Source organism: Ctenocephalides felis, unplaced genomic scaffold (genome assembly GCF_003426905.1).
Source record: "Ctenocephalides felis isolate EL2017-DRISC unplaced genomic scaffold, ASM342690v1 CF-g0.4_SCAFFOLD_01170, whole genome shotgun sequence".
In the NCBI taxonomy this organism is placed as follows: domain Eukaryota; kingdom Metazoa; phylum Arthropoda; class Insecta; order Siphonaptera; family Pulicidae; genus Ctenocephalides; species Ctenocephalides felis.
This window is the reverse complement of record NW_020537324.1, coordinates 86,132,729-86,156,241: the sequence shown is the minus strand read 5'-3', so window position 1 is coordinate 86,156,241 and position 23,513 is coordinate 86,132,729. Positions and strand designations below refer to the sequence as shown.

The following is a 23,513-nucleotide window of genomic DNA, read 5'->3' as shown; positions in this document are numbered from 1 at the left end:
GAATAGATGAACACTAATTATTTGAACAGAAACTACTTTTAAAATGTCTTAAAAATATGAATGTCTTATTTTAATTACATAAATTAGTAAAAAATATGCTATAGCATAATTAACAAAAATAGAGAAATCAAAGAAAGTAATATATTAAGGTATTAAATTTATTCAAAATATCCTAAAAAATGGTATTTTTTCCAAAAATCATTATGTTACAATACAAGACAGTCCTATAATATCATTTAACTAACTTTTAACAATTTATTATTGCCCTTTTATCAAATAATATAACAATACTCTAAAATAAACCATTAACGTTATGTTAAGATTATATTAACAAATATTATTAATGAACTTATTATAAAATATCTAACCTATAAAAAGATAATTTATAATTATTAAGGTACTTCTATATATATTTTGTGACTATTTCATCAACATATATTTTTGCAAATACATGCCAACATAACTATAATTAAACTAATTAATATAAAAATTAATTAAACATTCATAAAATCACAACATACATAATGTAATACAGAAGAACCCCGTTAAGACGACCGTGATAATCGATAATGGTTCTTCAAAAATCGTCTTATCGGGGTTTTACTGTATTTATAATAAATAAAAAACCGTACGATAAATTAATACTGTATATCTGTAGCTGTATGTCACTTAATGCTATATTTTAAACTAATAAAATAGTCAAAAGCGCATTTTTGTTAAATTAAATGAATTCGGTTATTATATTAGATATTTTTAGCTAATTAATGAACCTTTTTGCTACCCGTGTGTACGAGCCAGAAGTATCAAACAAAATTTTAACATTAAAAGTTATACTTTTAAAGAACTAAACATTCCAATTACAAATTAATATTCTTAACAATTTAACTGAGTGATAAATTTAGGATCACTCGTACACACAGGTCGTCAGCGAAAAGATCAACTCAAGAACTCAGCATTTAAATAGAGTCTACACTTATTTTTCACCCTGGGTCTATTTATTGCTAAGTACTGTTGAAAATTACAATAACTACTTTATATATCCCAATTATCCATGTTGGCACAGTTGTAAGGACCTCGAAGAGCTACCAGGAGCTGTCCTGGACAAGTCTAAAATCTGATTGTTCACCGAAAACGTTCTGATGCAACCCTTGAATCCAATTAGATACTCGTCTGTTACCAGTGTGGAGTAGAGCATCGAATTCTTTGGAGCACCCCCTGGAAAAAGAATTACAATTAGTAGAATGGTTTTGATTTTTAATGATAAGTATTTCGAAATACCTAGCCAAAGTTTCGTGTTGGGTTTTAATCCATGCTGAGGTCTTTTGCATCGGGCTTTGATGTCTCTTTCACGATTTAGTTTTAATTGTATGGAATTCTTCCTTTGTCTTATCGTGACCTTATGCCATTTGGAATCGTTTACAAATACTTGCGATTGGAGATATCTGATAAAAATAACAATAAACATTAATGTACAGATAAAAGAAGTATAAATAGATTGCAAACACAACCGCTTTGCACCACTAACTGTAGCACGTAAATCTACCCTTGGTTTCAATTCTAGATAAGATTTACTTCATATTGCTACTAACGATCTCTACCATAATATTTTTACTGAAATCATATCTAGATCTACATTTTCAAGTGACTGCTTGATATCAGGTTTTTCTAGCCTGGAATTGAACCTGTAACTTCATGATTGCAAGTCCAAATCTTTTACAACTCTTACTCCTACTCCTACTGCTTGATATCAGGACGTCCTAGACGGGAATTGAACCAGTAACTTTGATTGCAAGACCAGAGCTCTTACAATTGCTCTTACTCCTAACCAGACTTGTATCTTTATGACATTATTATTATTATTTATTTATTTACCTAACGTCGTCGGCCAAATCGCCCCCACAGACATAAGCCAATTGCAGTCTTCCTTTTGATAAGGCCAGGGCTACATAGTCCCTGGAAAGGGGCGCATCTTTTCCACTATTGGCTCGGTAGAACATAAGTCCATTTTGGGAATTGGTTTTGAACTCTAATTGGTAGCGAGTGCCTTTGGATAAGGATCTCCTATGGAAAAAAGAAGATTTTAATATTTTTTGGATAATTAACACGTGGACAAAATTGTTTGTCACATTTTTTCTTATGTAATATCAAATGTAATGTTATATATATATTTGTAATTCAAATGTCTCGCCATTATTCTTAGTGATGTTGGCAATACTGTTCTCCTACCATAAAACTATGTATCCGCCATCTTATATTTAAACTATGTAAAATAACTCTCTTGCTGCTGAACCGCGATACAAGTAACATTTAAAATAAACTGAGTAATTTAAAGGAAGCATTTTTTATTTGATCAACACGAGTTCTTGATATTTTGTATATTAAAAAGTCTACTTACGTTTTTGTCAGTCGATTTCTGTAGGCGTGTCTTTCATTGCCATTAAAGTGGTAAGCAGTGTTGTATTTTATTGGAATCTCATTCTGAAAGAACAGTAATAATATTATTTAATAATCTGTATATAATGTAATATAATTGACCATATAATATACCTAAGATCATGTTCAGGTCAAAGTATCAAACATACTATCAATTAAGTCTTACATGCTATCACAAAAACTTTCTTTTAACTTTTACTTTCACAATACTAAACTTTAATAAATAAAGGCTTAAAATTCTTAATGGAAGGGTTTCTCTTATTTCTATCTATTCAAAATTTTAACAATGTTTTCAATATTAAAAATTTATCAAAAAAGATTCTCAGAGGGTAGACATTTGAGAATATCAAAAGAAAGACATTTTCTGTGTTCAACTAACTTTTGTGTCAAATTTTGGAAACTTTTTGAGTTCTTTATATTGGATTGGAAGGTCCTGAAACATCCTGGAGAGATTTTAAAAATTCATAAAAGTTGCAAGAGGTATATAATAAGAAATTAAAGTACATAAGTGGTAGCTATAGCTAAAAATATATATAGTAAAAAATTTAAGATTGTAATAACTACTGCAGTACAAACGAAATTTAGGCTTTTTATAACAATCTAGTAATCCAAAAAACTTACTATAGTAAGTTTTTTGGATTACTAGATTGTTATAAAAAGCCTAAATTTTCGTTTGTACTGCAGTAGTTATTACAATCTTAAATTTTTTTACAACTTACATCATTATCTTCACTAGAACTTTCCAAGGCATCATTTTCACTCGATACTGCTGTCGGATTTTCAAAAACATTCTTATTGTGTTCACAATATTTTCCTCTGTGAGTTTCTGGACACAAACAAATCAAATCGTTCAGCAATGGCAAACACATTCCACCGTTTAGACAAATACTAAAAAAAAACACAACAAATATTTAATATCTACATCATATTAATAAATCAACAAGTATTTGTTACCTTCGTCCTTCTAAAGTTTCACAAGGTTTTCCTCTATACTTCAAAACACCCCTCCCGGCACAAGTGGTATTTTCAAAATTCGAATAGAAAATATTCTCCTGGTCGCACATTACTAAAGGACCCAGAACCCTCATGGGCTTTTCGTTTAACAGAACCCTTTGCAAGGCGCCTCTGAAAGAGGTTCTTGTAGCCCCAGATAAAGGGTGTAGATGTACATGAGACCTGCATATAAATTTGGTATAAATAAAAGGTTAGATGATGATGATGTAGCGACCAGGGTACTTACGGTGGTGCTCCTACGTATATTTTGTCTTTCATAGGGTTTAAAGTGAGATGAGCATGTGCTCCTGGGGATACACCTACATAAGGGGGACCTCCGTCTATGGACAAAGAACCTCTTTTACCGCGTAGGTTTAAGTTTATTCTATGCCAAACTCCTGATGATAAAGCACTTTGCGACCTGCGAACAAATTTTATTATAGCATCCAATATTCATTGTTGTCTATCAATCTATTACCTGATATCTGCTGGTCCGCTTCCCAAATTGTATCGCATCCTCAAACGTCCACCAACTTCCTGAACCAGCACCAAATAATCTCCACTTCTAGCCTTACCAGGCAAACTGTGTCCTGTCCAGTACAAAATCGTATTTGCCTGACGCCTGCTTGCTATGTCATCAGCAAATGTTATCCATAATTCGATTCGCACATCTGTCTCTTTAGTTGCGGAACGTCCAGGAGTATTTGTTTTAGGCAAATGGAGAGATGAGTTTTTATCAGGACTTGGTATTGTGTCGGTTGTTTGTAAAGTTGCAAGGCACAGGTAGGATTCTCGTCCAGAAAAGGCCGGAATCCACAGGTCGGAGGTTATTGATGATTCAACTAAGGGAAAAATGATAGTTAAATACATTTATTTATTAATCTTGAAGCTTGTTTTATTTTTACCGTGTTGACATCTGTCCCCATGCAGTCCTGCAGGACATTTACACTTATATTTTACATTCACACTGTTTTCTTTAGGTCCAAAATAACCTATATCCTGTCCAGAAACTTCATTTTTCAATTACCAACTTTTCACAAGGTGCCCCATGCATACAGGGCCGCAACAGACACGAATCTGTTTCGTATTCGCAACGTGGTCCTGTGTAATTTGGTGGACAGACACACCTACAAAATTATAAAAGTAATAATAATAATTTGCTGTAAAAATGTGTTTATTATCCCTTTACCTGTAGGTGTCTGGAATTTCGACACATACTGCATCATGTGCACAAGGCTGAGTGGCACAATGAGCCCTAGAACAAGCCACAATGTTTTCAGAACTCGTGATAACAATTTCTTCCTCAACTTCTTCACCGTCATCAGATTTTTTGGGTTTGTTTTTGTTTTCTTCGTCATTTGGGGTCTGGATGACTTCAAAATGGCGTTCTTCGTTGTTTATGTTGTTTTCTGAATTGTGGTTGTTTGCGTTTTTTGTTTTCCTGGGGCCATTTGACTGTCATGCCGTTGATTTGGAGAAGAGATAGGCAACCGTGGAAGGCTTGGGTTGTCCCTATGTTTCTGTAGACCCTGGTAGTAAAAGAAATATGAAATATGGTTCTGAACCAAATCACTATTATTAGCTGTTTTTAAAAATTATACCCAACCCTTTTTACTATTGACCAAAGCATCCAAATTTATTATTTTTGATTAATAATTTATTTTATGTATTTACTATTGTCAACTTTAAGGGTGAGTGCCACCACTTTATCTATATTAGGTCACAATCTATAAATCTATGTCCTTTCCTATTTGTGTCTTTTATTTACCTCGAATAGTTGCTGGCGACACGTCCAATATAAAATTCAGATTTGTCCAAATCTAAAGAAGTCAAAGAGCCAGGAGATGTTGCTGTTACTGGTTCGTTATTTTCTTCCTGGTCGTTTTCATCAGCGTCCAGAGGTTGTACACGCAACCAACCGTCTTTTCTATATCTAAAAAATTGCAAAACAAGAACAGAATTAAATGAAATGCACAAATATAAACAAAATTTAATTTGTTTATTTAATTTACCTTCTTGCTTGGATCAGATACGGTTTTCCTAACCGAATATATCCTGGAGACATCAGACGTACTGGACCACCTCCTGTAAATTATTGTTTTTAATACCCTTCATTATTACTTCTATTGTTCCATTTTCTTTTACCTAAATCGTAGAAAAATTCCACTCTGCCATTGATCAGGGCCAAACCTATCCTGTCACCATGTCCTGTAGGATTTGCCTGGGCATAAACGATGACACCATCCTGGTGAGTCGCCTTTAGCTCAACGTGCAGAGAAACCGTATACCTGGCTAGGTCCAGGATTGAGGCAGGAGGTCGTAAGATTGCCAAGGAGGAACGACCGTTAAACCAAACTCCTGGAGTTGCTGGTAGATTTTGGATGGGTTTTGGGGAGGATTTGGAAGCTAAAATGTAACAGATCATAATTGAAAACAATATTTCAGTAATATAATTTTTCTTCTACTTACTTATTGGAATGCAAGCAGTTCTATCAGCACTCGGCACCAATCTTTCTTTAACACCTTTTGATGAATTTTCCTCTTTGGAAGATGTGCTATCGTTTTCTGATTCAGATGGTTCACATATACAGGCGCCTCCACGACAAACAGAGCCCGGGGCTCCACAATGACTGTCCATTTCGCAAAGATCACCCAGTAGAGGCGCTGGTATCATGTGTACTGTTTTGGGTTGGTGGTTCAGAACATGGGTGTAGGATTGATCTGTAAAATATTTATGTTTAACGAAGAATAATTATTGATACAGGAACATTTATATTCTAATTAAGGTGTATAAAACTAAATAAAAGTTGGTTTATACTCGATTTTTTTTTACTAATTTACTAATTACAGTTTTGAAGCAGTATTTTAAGTCTAATATGATTTCATTCAATCAGCTCATTTGATGGTAAATTGATATCTACCTGAGTTATATATCGGCCTTCCAGAATGCGTGCCAGGAACCTTCATAAGATGCCTCACAGATTTCGTCTGTTGGGGTTCATCCCTTGGCAATTGTCCACCATTTCCATAACTTGCATTATCTAAACAACAAATTAATATTTATACATAACCATCTCCTTCGGTAATCTCCGAACAAACATCTGTAATCTTGTTTTTAGTTCCGTCTCCCTCGATTGGAGCGCTGGTAGCGCTACAAAACGGGCTAAAGAAAATATTCGAGAATCTAATATGGCCTTTAAAATTCCACTTTTCTTTTATCACTGCTAATGTTAGTTTGGGATCGACTATGCCACAACAAAATAGCGAAAATTGTGAATAGCAAGAATTGCCTTTTGATGTTTCATAAAAAAATATGTCGCTGAATATATGAAGCTGAATACCATCTTCTGTAATCATGTATGTAATATATAAAAATAAATGCTTTTTAAAATTCTTTTTTTAACTTCCCGTAGGGTAAGTTATTGTAATGGGCCGAAAATCGGAATTGAAAATTTTTACATTTCTCGACGTTTTGAAGGTTTCTGAACGTTTTGGCATACCTCAGAAAAAATGGATGTGTGTGTGTGTGTGTGTGTGTGTGTGTGTGTGTGTGTATGTATGTATGGATACAAATTTTCGTCCACGTTTTCGGGCGTACGGATCAACCGATTTGAATGGTTTAAAAAACATTCGATTCCTATTAATAAGGAGAAGAGCTGATTAGTTTTTAGCAAAGACAGGTCCAGCAGTTACGGAGATAAGGAGCAAAGAGTGCAGAAAATAGAAATCGAGTTTTTGAGAGAACGGAGCATCCGATTTGAATTATCTAAAAAACATTCCATTAGTAATGATTGGGAGAAAGGGTTATTAGTTTTTCGCAAAGGCAGGCCCAGCCATTTCGGAGATACAGAGCTAAATGTACAAAAAATGGCAGTTTTTGAGAGAACTAAGCGTCCGATTCAATTGATTCAAAGAACTTTCTGCTTGTCTTAACAAAATAATTGATTTTGGAAAAAAAAATTTTGTACCATTTTTTTTTTTTTTTTTTTTTAATTTTTTGTATATCGAAAATAATTCAGATTTTATTTTTAATTCTGACTATAGTTCTAATATACTTTAAACAAATAATTTCAACTCTGCAATTCAGTTTATATAATTCTTATAAATATTAGACAATAATACAATATTTATAATAATCTATTTGAAAACATTCAATATTCCTCGAACGTTTCGTTACGGTACGGGAAGTTCCAGCAATTTGCCTTAAGGCACGATGCCACCCACCCCACTAGTTTTAATTTCGAATTCAAACGCTCTATATAATATTGGTGCATTTCTACAGCATTTTATATTCGCACCCACGGTCGACGCTAGCGCCATCTATATAGTGGGAGACGTAAACTAACCCAGAAAATTGACAGATTTGATCGGAAAAACGTGACAACGAAATGTGGCTTGAGAGAGCGATCTATATAGTCTTCTTTTATCTATGTACACGACCATCTTAATTGTTTTTGCAATATTTTACCTATACCTTCACATAGATCAGGTCCTGGTGCATTTCTAGACAACTTGCACAAATCGCATTTGGCACCGATGACTCCTGGTTTGCAAACGCATTTTCCGGAGTTCTGGTCACAATCTGATCTTAAAGAACCGTAGATATCGCATTCGCAACCTGGATTAGAGATTGATTTAGTAGATTGATGGTAGACGGAAATTTAAATTTGTATAAGACAGTTTTTTATATGTTACTTACGTTTGCAACCGTCAAATTCAGTTAGATGGAGACCCCAATAACCTTCCATACACCTAAAAAAATTGCAAAACAGTAATCATAAATTCTTTATCCTTATGTGTCAATTATCTTACCTGTCGCAATTAGCCCCAGTGACCCCCCCTCATGCACTCGCAGGCGCACGAGACGCTTCCGTATCTATTCCTGTCGTCCTGATTCCCGACAAGAGATGTCATTCTTCTCACAGCCGTCCCCAATAAATGGCATTGACATTCCGTTCTTGGGGTTAAGTCCGTGATACGGGTGGGGCCCCCTACTACCACTTCGGCGGACAACTCGTTGCCCCCAGAACGGAGACAGGAGCCTCGGGAACAGCGTGCCCCCGAGGAACATATGACACCGGCGCAGAGATCTGAAATGGTAATAGATTAAAGGTTTAAGTTTGGGGTTAGTTTGGGGTTGTGGTGTATTTTTTACCGCATTCTCCGCTATGGGCGACGGCTATGTGCTGGTTTTTCTTGCAAGACTCTGCGTGCAAATGGCATTCCGAAAAGTAGGTTTCTCCATTTGTTCCACAAACCGTGTATTGTTCCTTGGTCGTACTGTTGTCGAAGAGGCAGTCCTCTAGTTTTGGACATACGCAGGAAACTCTTCCCACATCTTAAAAAAGAGAAATCGATAAATAATTAATTCTGGACCTCTATTATTATTTTTAATAAATATTTTATGGCGCTAATAGCTAAGTCAGTATGGTGCCCTACTCACATGCCAGCGATCCTCGGATCGATTCTTGGCAATGACATAGATTATCAATGGAATTATCAATGAAATATTCGGTAAAATTAAGTAAATTTAAATTGTTGTAGAAATTAAATTTGAATAAAATTAATAATCATTTGGCACTTTTTATGACTTGTTTTTTAATAATAGTGTTTTAAAAATACTCACCATCTTTAAGGCACGTTGAATAATAAGAACAGTCAAGTATTTCACATGAATCTGGAAATAAAAAAATGAATTAAATATTATAATAAAAATAAATTAAAAGTGGAAATGAAATAAAAAAATGTTTATAGATTTTACTTCAATGAAAATTCATAAATAATCCTATATTAATTGAATGAAATATAAATTAAATATTGAAATAACTTTGAAAAAATATATAAAATTTACATATTCATATCTGTTTTTGAATTTCAAATTGGCAATTATTCTCAAAATGCTTAAAAATATCAATATTCTTTGTATACATAAATATATTCTTGTCTAATAAAAATTTAAATACTTCTTAAAATTAAAAAAAATATTTAAAATTCAAAATTGTTATTAGGTATTTATATATTTTGTTCTGAAATCTGAAAATAAAAAATTAAAATTAAAATTGAATATTATAATGAAAATAAATTAAAAATTGAAATTAAATAAAAAAAATGTTTATAGATTTTGATTCAATAAAAATTAATAAATAATATGTTGTGAAATATAAATTAAATATTGAAATAACTTTGAAAAAATTTATAATTTTATAAATTTTAACATATTTATTTTCCTAATTTAAATTTCAAGTTTATTATTAAGTTTATTAATATTCTTTAACTTTCTGTAGGGCAAGTTAAAAAATCGAAAATGAAAATTTTTATATATCTTTAATTTTCAAAACCTCCTGAACATTGATGTATGTGTGTGTGTGTGCGGATACAAATTTTCGTCGACGATTTCGGGAACACGGATGAAACGATTTGAATCATTCAAAAATCATTCGATTCGCATTGATAAGGAGACGTGCTGATTAGTTTTTGGCGAAGGCAGGTCCAGCAGTTTCGAAGATACGGGGCAAAAAGTGCCAAAAACGGTAACTCGGTTTTTAAGAGAACGGAGCCTCCGATTTGAATAATTCAAAAACATTTTACTTGTATTAACAAGATGAACTGATCAAATTTTCATGAAGGCAGGTCTAGCGGTTATGGAAATCTAGTAAAAAAGTAAAAAAAAATGCCATCTGGCGGTCAAAAATGAATCATTAGACATATGCACATCAAATTATCAGATATTTTATGGGGATTTTAACAATAAGTATAAATTTTGTTTACATTTTTATGGGTTCCGTACCAATATTCATCCGTTAGACGGCGACACGGCGCCTACGCGCTTCGATATTTCGTCTATATGCAGTTAAAGCAGTACGATTGCTTTGAAAAAAGTTCAGAATTTCTAGCAATTTGCCTTAAGGCACGATGCCATGCCCCCCTTTAGTATATAAATTGTTTATAACATTTTCCAATTTCAATATTGTTAGAAATAATTGAAAAGATAAATATTGATATTTTCATGATATCTATTTATAAATTTATATAAAACATTTTGTTACCATCTGCATCTCTAAATAAATATCTCCCTCGTTAAAGATTTAGCAAAAACATAAACTGATGCTTTTAAACACTTGAACAGATCTCAACAATAAAGATAACTCTTATGCCAAAATAAGCACAACTTGATTCATCTTTTATGGTACATACAAATTCAAATAATCCATTTTCTATTATCTATTTACCGCATTTTCCTTCATGCAAAACCTCCAACCGTCGTCCATGTTTGCATTCCAATTTGGCCAAATTGCAATAAGAATCCATGGTGAAGACTCTATCGTTTCCATTAATATTTTTCATAAGGCTTTTATCGATTGTGTGCTCCGATTTTACGCAAAGGGGCGTGTAGACTTTTGGACAATGCGAGGGGCCACATACACATTGGGGAGTCCCGGTTTGGGGCTCCAACTCGCAACGATGTTGGGAGGAGGCACATGTGTGGATTGAACAGGGATGAACACCTGGAGATAGAAGATAATTATAAAAAAATAATGGGTATTAGTACTAGTAAAAGACATTTTTTTTAACAAACTAGTCTGTTACTATTTACCTGTTTCGCAGTGGCCTTTGTAGACGACTTTTAGAGTGTTATTCTGTCTTTGTTCGCGACAACTTTGGCGCTTCATTTCGCATTCATTGGCATAAGTTTTGTGGTCGCTGGCGCAAACTTCTGAAGACTCCTGGTAGTAATTTCTTTTATCGCCCAATGGAGACCTTGCAAACCTTTTGTAACATATTTCGGGACCGCAATCGCATTTTGCTTGGCGTGTTTGTTGGTCCAAGACACAAATTGTTCCATGGGGGCACGTCATATGGGCACAAGGATCTGAGAGTAATTACATTGTAGTATTAAATAATATGTCGGGAAATTAGTATATGATTGCATCTTTTACCGCAAGTTCCATTGTACAAAGCCGTGATGGTAGTTTTAGCTAAACATGACGCCTTTTGCAATTCACAAATATTTCGGTAGTCCACACCATCATCTCCACAGATCCAGTCATCTAAAAATAACGATTTTAATCACACACTATTAAATAAAATTAATGCCAAACTTTTGATATCGAACCTTTAAAAACCTTTGGAGAACAATATTGTACACATTCGCATTTTGGGCGATTATTAGCGTCCAAAATACAATGGGAACCAATTTGGGAACAATGATGATCCACGCAAGGACTATGGGAATCTGCAAGGTTTAATTTCAATGTTATTATTATTATTACATAATTATCTCTATGCATTATATAATTACCGCATTCTCCTTCATGTTTGACATACAATTCCAGTCTGTTTTTGCAACTGGCCATACGCAAATGACATCTTGATGGATAAACGCGGTTATCGGAACCGCAAACGCGTTCGTCATTGTGCTAGAGGAAATAATAATTGTAATTGATATTTATGTACACAGACATTAAAAAATATTTGAATAAACATAAATGTTTTTATTAACAACCGCCATTTTGAAATATTGTTGCATACTTCACAGTGATTTTTATAATTGAAACTTGCTTGATATTAAATATTTGAATAATAATTGTAATTGATATTTATGTACATAGACATTAACAAATATTTGAATAAACATAAATGTTTTTATTAAAAACCGCCATTTTTAAATATTGTTGCATACTTCACAGTTATTTTTTATAATTTCAACCCGTTTGTTTCGGTTTTATCTTCTATCTCTTTTTGGCAATATGTGTTAGAGCGAGAGCGCGATATTAAATATTTGAGCCAGGCAATACGCTAAGAAAATTCTAGGTTTTGGCGTAAATGACGCCATTAATAAACTTGGCCATTTTGCTTCAGTTTTATCATCTATCTCTTTTTAACAACGTGCGTTAGAGCGAGTGCGCGATACTAAATATTTGAATCAGGTAACTCGCTAAGCAATTATTTGAATTTGAATGTAAGGATTTATCTGATTACTATTGTTATTGAATAATTTTCTACTTTTGATTAGTTTTTACCTGTTTATTATCATAATCCGGACAATTAGTAACGCATTCGCATATAGCCCCACTCGGATCCACCTCCGTAGGAACTTCTATGCAGTCTGCATTGTGCGCACAATGTTTCCTTTCACATGGCGCTACGAACAAGCACAAAAAATCACATAAATTAATCTACATAATTATAAATGCATTTAATAGTATTTCTCACACGGTCACACGACTATAAATTATAGCGAATAGATGATTATTTATTCATAATTTAATGTTTTATTAGTAACACTTTCTAAATTAGATTAGCATTTTTTGTTGAAAATTTCTGGAGTCTATTTCACACAACTTACTTTCTATAATTTGCGGTCTAGGGATATAAGGTTCACCTGTAATACAGAAATAAGAGAATTGTAATTGTCACTTGGTTTTATAATTGTCAGTTAGGGTTATTAAGGCCACCGTCACAATTGTTTATGTAGTTTTAGATTTAAATTTTAATAATGGGAATATTCTCAGCTAATTTGTTGACTATTTGGCAAATGTATTGAATTTTTATTGTGCAACATATATTTTAGACACAATTGTAAATAAATTTTGATAATTTGTTCCTGTTTTTAAAACAACACAAAAAACTGCATTTTGTGATAAAATTTACTGTTAACATTTCAAAGACTACATACTCCAGTATTATATTTATTATTAGTTAGATAAAAACACTTTTAATAACAACCATAAGTATAATATAATATTTTATGTTAAAAATAAATAATTAAAATTAAATAGAGATCCGCCATTTTAACTGTCAATTATCAGTGTTGCCGCAACAAAAATTTAATACTTCAACAAACTGTCAAAAAATAGCTCAGAATATGTTTTTTATTATTTAATTAGTAAAAGCGCGATGATTATTGTGTATTAATGAATTATTGAAGCACTTTTTGAATTACCAAAGCACAATGATTATTAATTTTAGTTTTAAATCAAATTTGTGTTGATTGATTTGATTTTCCAGTGTTGCCACAGCAAAAATTCAATTACTTCAACAAACTGTCAAAAAAATAGTTCCAAAAAAGTTTTATTTATTATGCGATTAGTAAAAGCTCGATGATTATTGTTTATTAATGAATTCTTGAATTGAGAAAGCACTGTGATTATTAATTTTAGTTTTAATTTGATTTGATTCGATTTGATTTGATTTAACACACACCACATGAATGAAGGCACTGATTTTATAGCGATGAATAATGGACATATGTATCATTTACCAAATATAATATTTATATTATAATGATTTATAATTAAATTCCATTTTTATTTATGTATATATGTAAAAATATATGTTAAGTAGCAAAGTTAATATATCAATCTCCTCTCCAGCTACTGTTGAAAGGTATCATGGCCTTTATAGATGTTTACAAATGCGGCGATGAATCTATTTTTGAGTTACATAAATATCTTTATTTTTAGAGAAATTAGTGGCCAGTAATTTGATACTCAATTAATTTGTCAAGATTAGAAAAAAAAGACACATTCGGGTTACACAATCGCTTTTAGGTTAGGAAATATTTCGAGAATTTAGTAGCTGTTATTTATGTATGGAGAAGATTTTATGGTGGGTAGAAGAAAATGGTAATAAATTCAGAAGATGAAATAGTGAATTTGATAATAGATTTAGAAAGAACACAAAAAAATATTTTTAATTAATTTTCAAACGTTTTGGGTCCTAATTTGACTCTTCTTTCCACAAATTATTTTGAAAATATTAAGCACAATAATGTATTCAATGAATATGCTGGAATAACAAACAAAAACGATGAAGAGTATTTAATTTCAAATAATATTTAAAATTAATATATAAAAGACGTACATTCTGATCGATAGTAAAATAATAAACATTTTTTAAGTAAACTGATAAACATAAAAAGGCGAATAATATGATAAATGTTATCAATAAAAACCGCCATTTTGAAATATTGTTGCGTACTTCACAGTGATTTTTTATAATTTTGACTCGTTTGTTTCGTTTTTATATTCTATCTCTTTTTAACATTGTATGTTAGAGCGAGAGCGCGATACTAAATATTTGATTCAGGCAACACGCTAACAAAATTCAAATTCTCTATATTTTCTATATTTAACTTTTAAATTCAATTCTCTATATCTATCAATTAAAAAATAATCAAAATAGTCACAAAATAAACATTCCTTATTCCCGAATCGTTGAATAAAATAATTGAAAAAATAAATAAATAATTTTTTGATATCGAAGTTATAGTCGAAATAAAAAGCAACAAATAATAAACAATTTTTTATGTACGTCTCGGCACTGTATGTGTAGTGTATTATCATTCAGCATGTTTAACAAATTTAAAAACTTTTTTACAAAGATTAAAATAAATTACAAGATTGCTAGAAGATATAAAAAATCAAAATATTAATATATAGCAAATCAGAAAAAAACAAATTACCTAAAATTTAAAGACATTGTAATCAATCAAATAGAATAATGAATATTTGTAAATATTTTATGAACTTTCGCCGATATATCAATCGCAATCGTTACAATTTGTTTTGTAAACAACATCAATCTCTCTTTAGGAGTTTTTCTCATTTTTATTTGTTACATCTTCTTGTATTATTGTAATTTTTTGTAAAATATTTTTTAGAATTTGTTAACGTGTGTGATGATGACACACATACAGTGTCGAAACGTACATAATAAATATTATTCAAGAATTATTTATATATTATTTACACACATATAATATTTATATGTGTGTATGCGAATATTTATAATGTAATATTGTGATGTCTTTAATTAAGAGATTTGGGAGAAACTTAAATTTATCGTCCATATAATTATTTATTAGGCCATTAAATGTTGTCAAATCATTAAATACACAGACACACGAGTATAAATAAATATATATGTATATATATTATTATTTGTGTTTGTATTTATATAAATACGATTTCGGGTGACATTTAAATTTTGAAATCCGATACTTTGGCTCATTAACTTCGATATCTGGAATCTTTCATATAAGTAAATTGCTTTTAAGAAATGCTTCCAAAGCCATTTTCGGTTATTAAATCGCAAATGCTGAAAAGACGATTTTCGAACTCGATTTATGATAATTGAGAGAAAAATCCTTCTGGTACTTACTCAGATATTAAATTACTTGGAAAGAAAATGATCAGTTTGGGAATTTTATTACTGAAGCTGACATAATATAGTAGCAGAATATGGCACATATTAATTAGGTACTTTAATTATATATATATATATATATATATATATATATATATATTTATATATATATATAATTTTAAAGATCGTTCGCTCTTTAAGCCTTAGCCATTAATTTTCTTCAGTAGAGAGCGTTTAGAAAATGTCTGAATAATAATGTAGTATTTGTCGTTCGGAATGGACACAAAACAAAATTTATTCGTAGGAAATAAAAGGAGAATAAATAATTGTTCTGTGATAAGGTTAATGTGTCGCCATCGTCGCCACACTTTGACCACACCGGGTGGTCTCCGGGAAAATAATCAAATTAAAGAGTCTCTATCTAAATTGTTTGATATTTATATAAATAAAATGGTTAATAAAGTAGATATAGGTACCTCTAGACAATATTAGGATACCATGTGTTCATATATTAGACGTTTCTCTCTCCCGATTTTTACGTTCAGAAGGAATACTTAAAGGGTCCTCCGCTCGACGTGATAGCGCTGCTTTTGGCATTCAAATTAATGGCGCCAAATTTGAAATGAAAATTAATGAATTTTAGTGCACGGGTATTTGAAACTAAATCTGGTATTACAATCGTATTATGTTTTTAATAATACAATAATAACAAAAATGTACTAGATAATATTATATTATAAAAGGTACCTGTCTATGGTTGACGGTTTTCGTTAACAATATGGCGAGTGTGTTGAACAAGTGGAAAGCGATTTTTTTACCCAATTGGGTAAGATATTCTAATCACTACTGTAATCCTGTTGGATTATGTGATTTTATATTTATCTTTCATTGTACTAAAACACAATATACTTTAATGAATATCACATATTTTTTATATCTCATAGCCAACTTCATATACATTCTGTGCTCTCACAGAGCCATCTATTCAATTGACTCGCACTGATGTCCGTTACTTTCAAATTTATATTGTGAAGAAAAAGGGCTTCAAGCTACTGTCGGGGTGATAACTATCACCAAATCAGAGAACCTATTCTTTTACTACCTATAATTACCTGAGGGGGTGAGTAGCAATAAGAATGATACCAGGATATATTTTAACTAAACCTATTGAATGAATTATTTATTCCGTGTCTCAGGACCATGATTGTACTTGCCAAATTTTTTAATCATTAATATGAGAGTACATGGGGTATGATTAGTAATATTTAATTTGTCCCAAGAGGGCTGAAAGACCCACTCACTTGTCGTCCCAATATTGATAATATATAACAAATCAGAATTGTTAAGATATTTTTTATACTCCAGTTTTTATTTTATCATGGTTGCGCCTTTATTGTATAAAATTAAGCACTCTTGCAAATTTATTTTTAAAATGTGTTAATTTCAAACAAACCCGAAGTTTTCCATATATTTTAATAAGAATGATCAATTTAATTAAACATGTTATTAATTATATCAAGCACTTGATAAATGAGTTCAATAAACACTTTATAAGTATCATTTTACATTTCAATCCCATAAAGAAGTCTTTGTGAAATCAGAAACGAATTCCACAATTACATAATTAGTAATTAGAACACTGCAAATCTTATCCAGATGGTCTAAATTACTAGCAATTTATACAGTTTAAATTAAAAAATTAAGTAAATTTCGACTTTTGGAAATAACAAATTTCTTGGTTAAGTCTTTAAATTTTTGCCAGAGAGTTGTAAAGAGATTTGTGATAGAATCTTGAAATTTGCATACAATCAGTACGTGGATGGCTTGGAGCCAAAAATATTGCCTCAGTCATATATGTCAATGATAATTGTTAGAAAAAATAACTTGTCTTTGAAATTAGTGTATTGAATTGTAAGTTAAAAACTATTACCCAGATGACATAATAAATAATTCTTCCGATTGCCAAATCTGTCCCCATGTCCCCATCGACATATTTAATTCAAGTGTTGTAATTACTCTCTGAAGAGTTTATATTCTGTTCCCATAAGATTTTAAGAGCATAAACACTTCAATATCGAATTAATTAATCGACATTATAAAAAAATATAATGTGACACTTGGAGTGCTTTTTAAATGTAATTTGAAATGGATGGCATTGCGTAGGATGAGTTTTTTTTTAAAACTATATTACATAATGACAAAGATAAGATGAAAGAGAGGAATTGAGTCATGGTAAAAGTTGTAAATATTTATGTATTTATTAATATGAACTTGCTGTAACTGTGCAACTTCACTTCTCGGACAGCTTGATATCAAGCAGTAGGGATTGATAAAAAACATTCTCCAAAAATTTGCTAAAACTCATTTATCTTTACTTGGTTAAACCAATCAGTGGTTAAAATGTGTAGTTTATATTGATGTAATTTCTTACTTCTGTCCATTATCATGACTGGAGCAGATACGTGGGGCTCAATGGTAAAATTCCCCAGTGCCCCCCAGGTGGTCGTATATGGGTCCATTTGATCACACCCATTGCTCATAAATAGCTGGCTCGTGCAGAATTGCAAAGGAGCATAAACTGTACACTTTATATTTATATATATAAATGTACACATACCTGGGCTTTGAAATGTAATAAGACATATAATAATGAAATGTGAAATTGTAAAATTGTTAAATTGTAAAGTCGTCGCTAAAGGAATTTATATATCTCAAATATAATAATAATAATGCACTCTGTTAATTCTGGTTCTCTGATGGTTGACGTGTGTGGCGGGAATACGGAAATCTAAGGCTACGACCACATGTTCAGTCGAAGAAATAAACTAGTGGTGTATGGCATCGTGAAGGCAAATTGCTGGAACTTCCCGTACCATAATGAAATATACGAGAAATTTTAAACGTTTTCAAATATATTATTACAAATACTGTAATTGTTTCATTATTTTTGCCTTCTTTATATCTGAGCAAATCAAATGTAAATCATAAATCAATTTATCTCCAGAACATTAACAATCGTCATTTCATTTCGAATTCAATTCCAAAAAAATAGTTGTTTAATTAATTTACACGAAATAGAAAAAGTGCCCCCGTATAGTCACAGTCTAAACGCATTTGCAAATAATTCTGTGCGAAACCGGTTCAATTATAAAAATTGTCGATTTTTGAAAATGTACTCTTATGTGTTATAAATCCACCCGGAATACTTTTAATAACTCATAAATTAATTTATTTTTTATTGATTGAGTCAATTATTTACCCAGATTGGGAAGTTCAGGTAACTTGCATCAAGGCAAAATACCAATACCAACTAGTTAATTGAGAACTCAAAGCTCAAAAAAATGCCCAAATTAGTAATAGAAATTGCAGAAATTAATATTATGTATAATTTATTTTTGGTAATTTTACTGTTTCAATATTACAATTTTTACAGTCGATTTGATTTGAAGTTTAGGCTAACGATTTTAGTTTAAATGACTTCATTTGGACAAAATTATTTGTCACATTTTTTATATAATGACATGTTATATATACGTTTGTAATTCAAATGCCCCGCCATAATTATTAGTGATGTTGGTAATGGTGTTTTCTTCTACCATGAATTTGTATCCGCCATTTTGAATTCTTGTTAATGTAAAAATATGTAAAATAAACTCTCTTGCCATGAAGATCGCGAAACAAGCAACATTTAAAATAAATTTAGTATATTTGAAGGAAGCATTAATATTTTTATCACTATCAATAACTTAATTCATTCTATGGTAATACGTTTAGCCAACACAAATTGCGCAATTCTTTTCACTAAAATATATAATAGTCATTAATACTTTAATCGCGAAATTTTAAATATGCAAAAAGAAGATGAAATGAATTCTTTTCGAGAATTTTTTCTTCATTTCATCTTGTTAGTTCACAAAATATCTATTATTATGTGTACGAGATCTAAGGCGATATTATAACGATCGAGCGACCGACCATATGGTCGGTCACCGTTTCAGCCTCAAAGTTAACTTTCCTATGGCTGTGGCTGTGGGGGCCCTCGATGGTCGGTTCGGGTCGGAGACTCGGAGCGCTACTAAAACACCAATAACCGCTAGGTCTGTCAGTTAAGTCTGGACGAAAGCACTTTTCACACACCCACATTTGCGCATACCTCCAAACCAAAATACCAACTCAAATCTCTACGGAAATCATTTTAAATCGTAACGGAGAAAATATTAATATTGATAATGTCAACTATACTTATTATCATAATTAAGGAGTATAAATAGTCGCAAACATAGTTGCTTTGCCATTTACTTGAATTTTAATTGTTTCCGCACTCCGTAAGGGCGCCATCAGCAGTAGCACGTAAATTTACCTCTGGGTTTGATTCAAGATAAGATGTATATAAATAAAACATATAACACTACAAACTTTTAACTAAATCACAAATATGTTCTTGCAAAATCATAAGTTATAATTATTTTCTTATATCAATGAAAAAATATGCGTTCACAAATAATGTTAATTAGTGGTGCATGGCATCGCGCCTTAAGGCAAATTGCTGGAACGTAATGGAATATTTGAAGGATTTTGAATTTTTAGAGTCTTAATTAAAGTTTAAATCCGAATCATTTTAGATATTTAAAAAAATGTTTTTTTGAAAATTAAAATATTTTAATAATTAATAATTTCTTCATATTTTCAACACACGCAAAATGTTTTTTTGAAATATTTTTATCAGATGAGCCATCCTCTTAATTACTGCTATTTTTTGCACTTCTGCCTCGCATCTTCAAAACGGCTGGAACTACCTTTGTCAAAACACTAATCAGCAAGTTTCCATCAATAGGAATCATTTTGAATCATTCAAATCGGTTGATCCGTTCTCTTAAAAACCGAATTTCCATTTACTGCACTTTTTGCACCGTATCCGAAACGCCTGTACCAACTTTTGCTCAAATAATCAGCAAAGCTCCTTATTAATAGAAATTGAATGCATTTTCACTTATAAATACACACTCACACACACACATTTATTTTGTCTGAGGTGTCTGTTTGGAAGTCTTTTCGTTTTATTATATTGGCCATGAAAGTGACAAAAACTTCAGGGCATTAAACTTGACACGGAATGGTTGCTCCCCTGGAAGAGGGGGTAGCGGAGTGTTTTAATGGAACTAGTTGTTCACTTCTAAAAGTAAAGTCTGCTTAACAACATGTAAATAACAAATAAATGTAAATATATCTTTCTTCATTTATAACTTAGTAATAAATCAGTGATTGTAATTAGAACAAGGGTTAAATTATAACCCAACAACCTGAGAATCGAAGGAGAGTTTTTAATACATGTTATAACTACGTAGCATAAGTGCAGTGTTCTAAAATGTTCCGAAACCTTTGAATCGTAAAGATATGTAATAAATTTCATTTCAGATTTTTGGACGATTGCTATAACTCACCCTAAGAGAAGTTAACAAAGGAGTTCTACATTTTGGATACACCAGAGATTATCATATTATTATCTTGTAAATTAAAATAAATGTGTTGACGTACATAATATATTGTTGATGAAAGTTAAACAATGACACCTACGCCTACGACTTAATTTTAAAACAAGACATTAATAATACAAAACAAACATGAATAATTTATACCTCCGGTCCGGTAACGACTTACTCCAAAATACCTAATGCACCCCTGTATCAATCTATCTACATATCTCCTTATCGGTTAAATCGACTGTCCATAATATGTGTCCAGTCTAGTCACAATCTAGTCTAGTCTAGTCTCTGGAGTGACTCCATCGATATTGCCTAGCGCCACTTGGGGGCCCCCATTTGCGTAGTGGGCTTATGCAAATGCGAATGCATTTCCAACTGTCCGAATCGATTACTATTTAATAGCGTATTATGTATAATATATAATGTAATTTAATGTAATAGCCTAACGTTTATTGACACATTGTGGAGCAACACTGTATAGAAAAGGAACGAAGTGATAAATGATTGACTTCTTATAGATTGAGTCGATTATTACACGCCACTTGCACCTAGTTTTATACTAAATAATTTACCGATTTTGATCGTTAAGCTGTCAGAAGCCAATTAATTTTATTACAAAAATGTGTGTTAAGTATAAATTATGACCAAAATCCATTTATAGAATTTGTGTTCGATATATAAATGCCTAAAAGGGCAAGGTTTCAGCAATGCCCATCACCTTATAATTTTAATTTCATTAAAAAGCGCGTTAATTAATTATATAAATGTTTTGATTACGAATCCAATAAGACACGCATCGGAAAAACCTTGGAATCGTTAATCAGGGAATATCACGTCATTTATAAATATATACATATTTATACACATATAGAAATAAATAAATATGTATATATATGTATGTATGTATGTATATATATATATATATTATGTATTATTAATAATCTTACAAGAGATTATCAAGCGTAAATTATACAAATTTTTTCTTGTTAACAAAAAAAGCGTGTGAACAAGATATTCAGTTATGTTGGTTTATGAGGAATTTAAGATAATTCAGAATATATTATAAATAAAATATTATTATTATTATTATTATGGCTTCTAAAATCATATTTCGGGCTTTAATTGCCGTTTATAGAATACTTTATGACCGATTGTAGAGTTTGTGATTTTATTGTTTGTTCGAATTAAGAATAAATTAGCGAAAATCTTGTAGATAAGAATTTTATGCAGATTGGTTTGTTAACTGGTTAAATATTAATTAAAACTTTATCTGTGTAAATGTTTTATATATTATACTATTTTATATATTATTTAGCACTCATATAAAATTTCTAATATAATTGATTTAATTTTGAATGTTATTACTTTGGCGATTTAAATGTAATTTTTCAAAAATAAACCTACCGAAAACAATATTTTTATTAATGTTGAATTATTAATATTTTTATTAATGTTGAATTATTAATAAATTTAATAAATTATTTTGTAGCGGTGAAATATATGCATAATAGTTGAAAATCTTGTTAACTGTTCAAGTATTATTTTAGGTTGATATAAAAATATTTTTGATTTCATAATTAATTTCCCGATAGTTTCAAGTCGTTCTGAATAGTTTGACACTGACATTGGAATAAATGTGTATCATGTATGCATATGTTAACCAAAACTTGGCTTTATGAATAGGAATTGATTGACTTTTCAATTATTCAAATCGGTTGATCTGTATGCCTGAAACCGTCGACGAAAAATTGTATCCACACACACATTTAGTTTTTTAAGGTATGCCAAAATGTTCAGAAACCCCTGAAACGTAAAGATACGCAAAAATTCTCATTTTAGATTTTTTTGACGATTACTATTCTATACTAAAATATAAAAATTATTGCACCTTGGTTATAGTAGTCTATAAACATTTGTCCAGAAGATAACTTAGATTACCTTTAACTTTTGCCCATAGACAACAAGCTGTAGTATAGTATCCTCAAAGTATAACTTATTTGGTCCTTCGATGATGTTCACGTCTCCAATTGTACATAACATTAACGCATTCCCAGGTGTGAGGTAAAAAAATTTTGCTATAAAATTTATTTGGTCATGGTAGTCCAGAAATAGGAAATAAAATTGAGTGCACTTAACACCATGTTATATTACTGCGCCAGTTATCTTTTCTGTTCCTTCAAAAATGGTAATTTGGTCTATGATCTGTCGACTGTTGTTTGTTGGTGACTTTCTAGAAAGACGGCAAAAGTTTTGCTAGAAGTCCTCCGAATAAATAACGTATTAATTGTTAAAACTGGCTATTGTTATCATAGAAGAGTCTTATAATTGCCTAAATTATCTTTTCTGTTCTTTCAAAAGTCTTTATCCATCTATCATTTGTCGTCTGTTCTTTGTTTGTTGACTTTTTGTAAAGTAGGTAAAAATTTAGCTAAAATACCTTCTTGATAAAAGTTGGAC

At 31.1% G+C, this 23,513-nt stretch overlaps 2 protein-coding genes and 1 long non-coding RNA gene across 3 annotated transcripts; all 3 read right to left on the bottom strand.

The window, feature by feature from the left end:
* Window positions 1-1,980: 1,980 nt before the first annotated feature.
* LOC113365746 lies at window positions 1,981-3,292 on the bottom strand. The gene is made up of 3 exons (XR_003366237.1): window positions 3,153-3,292; window positions 2,396-2,478; window positions 1,981-2,061 (listed from the first exon to the last, which is right to left on the bottom strand). It is a non-coding gene; the product is annotated as an uncharacterized LOC113365746 (long non-coding RNA).
* Window positions 3,293-4,741: 1,449 nt separating this feature from the next.
* LOC113367895 (agrin-like) lies at window positions 4,742-8,586 on the bottom strand. Its single transcript, XM_026609469.1, has 9 exons — window positions 8,582-8,586; window positions 8,126-8,178; window positions 7,901-8,044; window positions 6,348-6,467; window positions 5,896-6,147; window positions 5,572-5,832; window positions 5,439-5,511; window positions 5,195-5,359; window positions 4,742-4,955 (listed from the first exon to the last, which is right to left on the bottom strand). Exons 1-9 carry the CDS (start codon window positions 8,584-8,586, stop codon window positions 4,802-4,804), a joined length of 1,227 nt encoding a protein of 408 aa, XP_026465254.1. The 3' UTR covers window positions 4,742-4,801.
* Window positions 8,587-10,647: 2,061 nt separating this feature from the next.
* Window positions 10,648-18,092, bottom strand: LOC113367894 (agrin-like). The gene is made up of 8 exons (XM_026609468.1): window positions 18,005-18,092; window positions 12,773-12,808; window positions 12,447-12,568; window positions 11,726-11,843; window positions 11,540-11,659; window positions 11,364-11,474; window positions 11,021-11,296; window positions 10,648-10,931 (listed from the first exon to the last, which is right to left on the bottom strand). The coding sequence occupies exons 1-8, from the start codon at window positions 18,090-18,092 to the stop codon at window positions 10,648-10,650; spliced, it is 1,155 nt and encodes a 384-aa protein (XP_026465253.1).
* Between the last annotated feature and the right edge of the window lie 5,421 nt (window positions 18,093-23,513).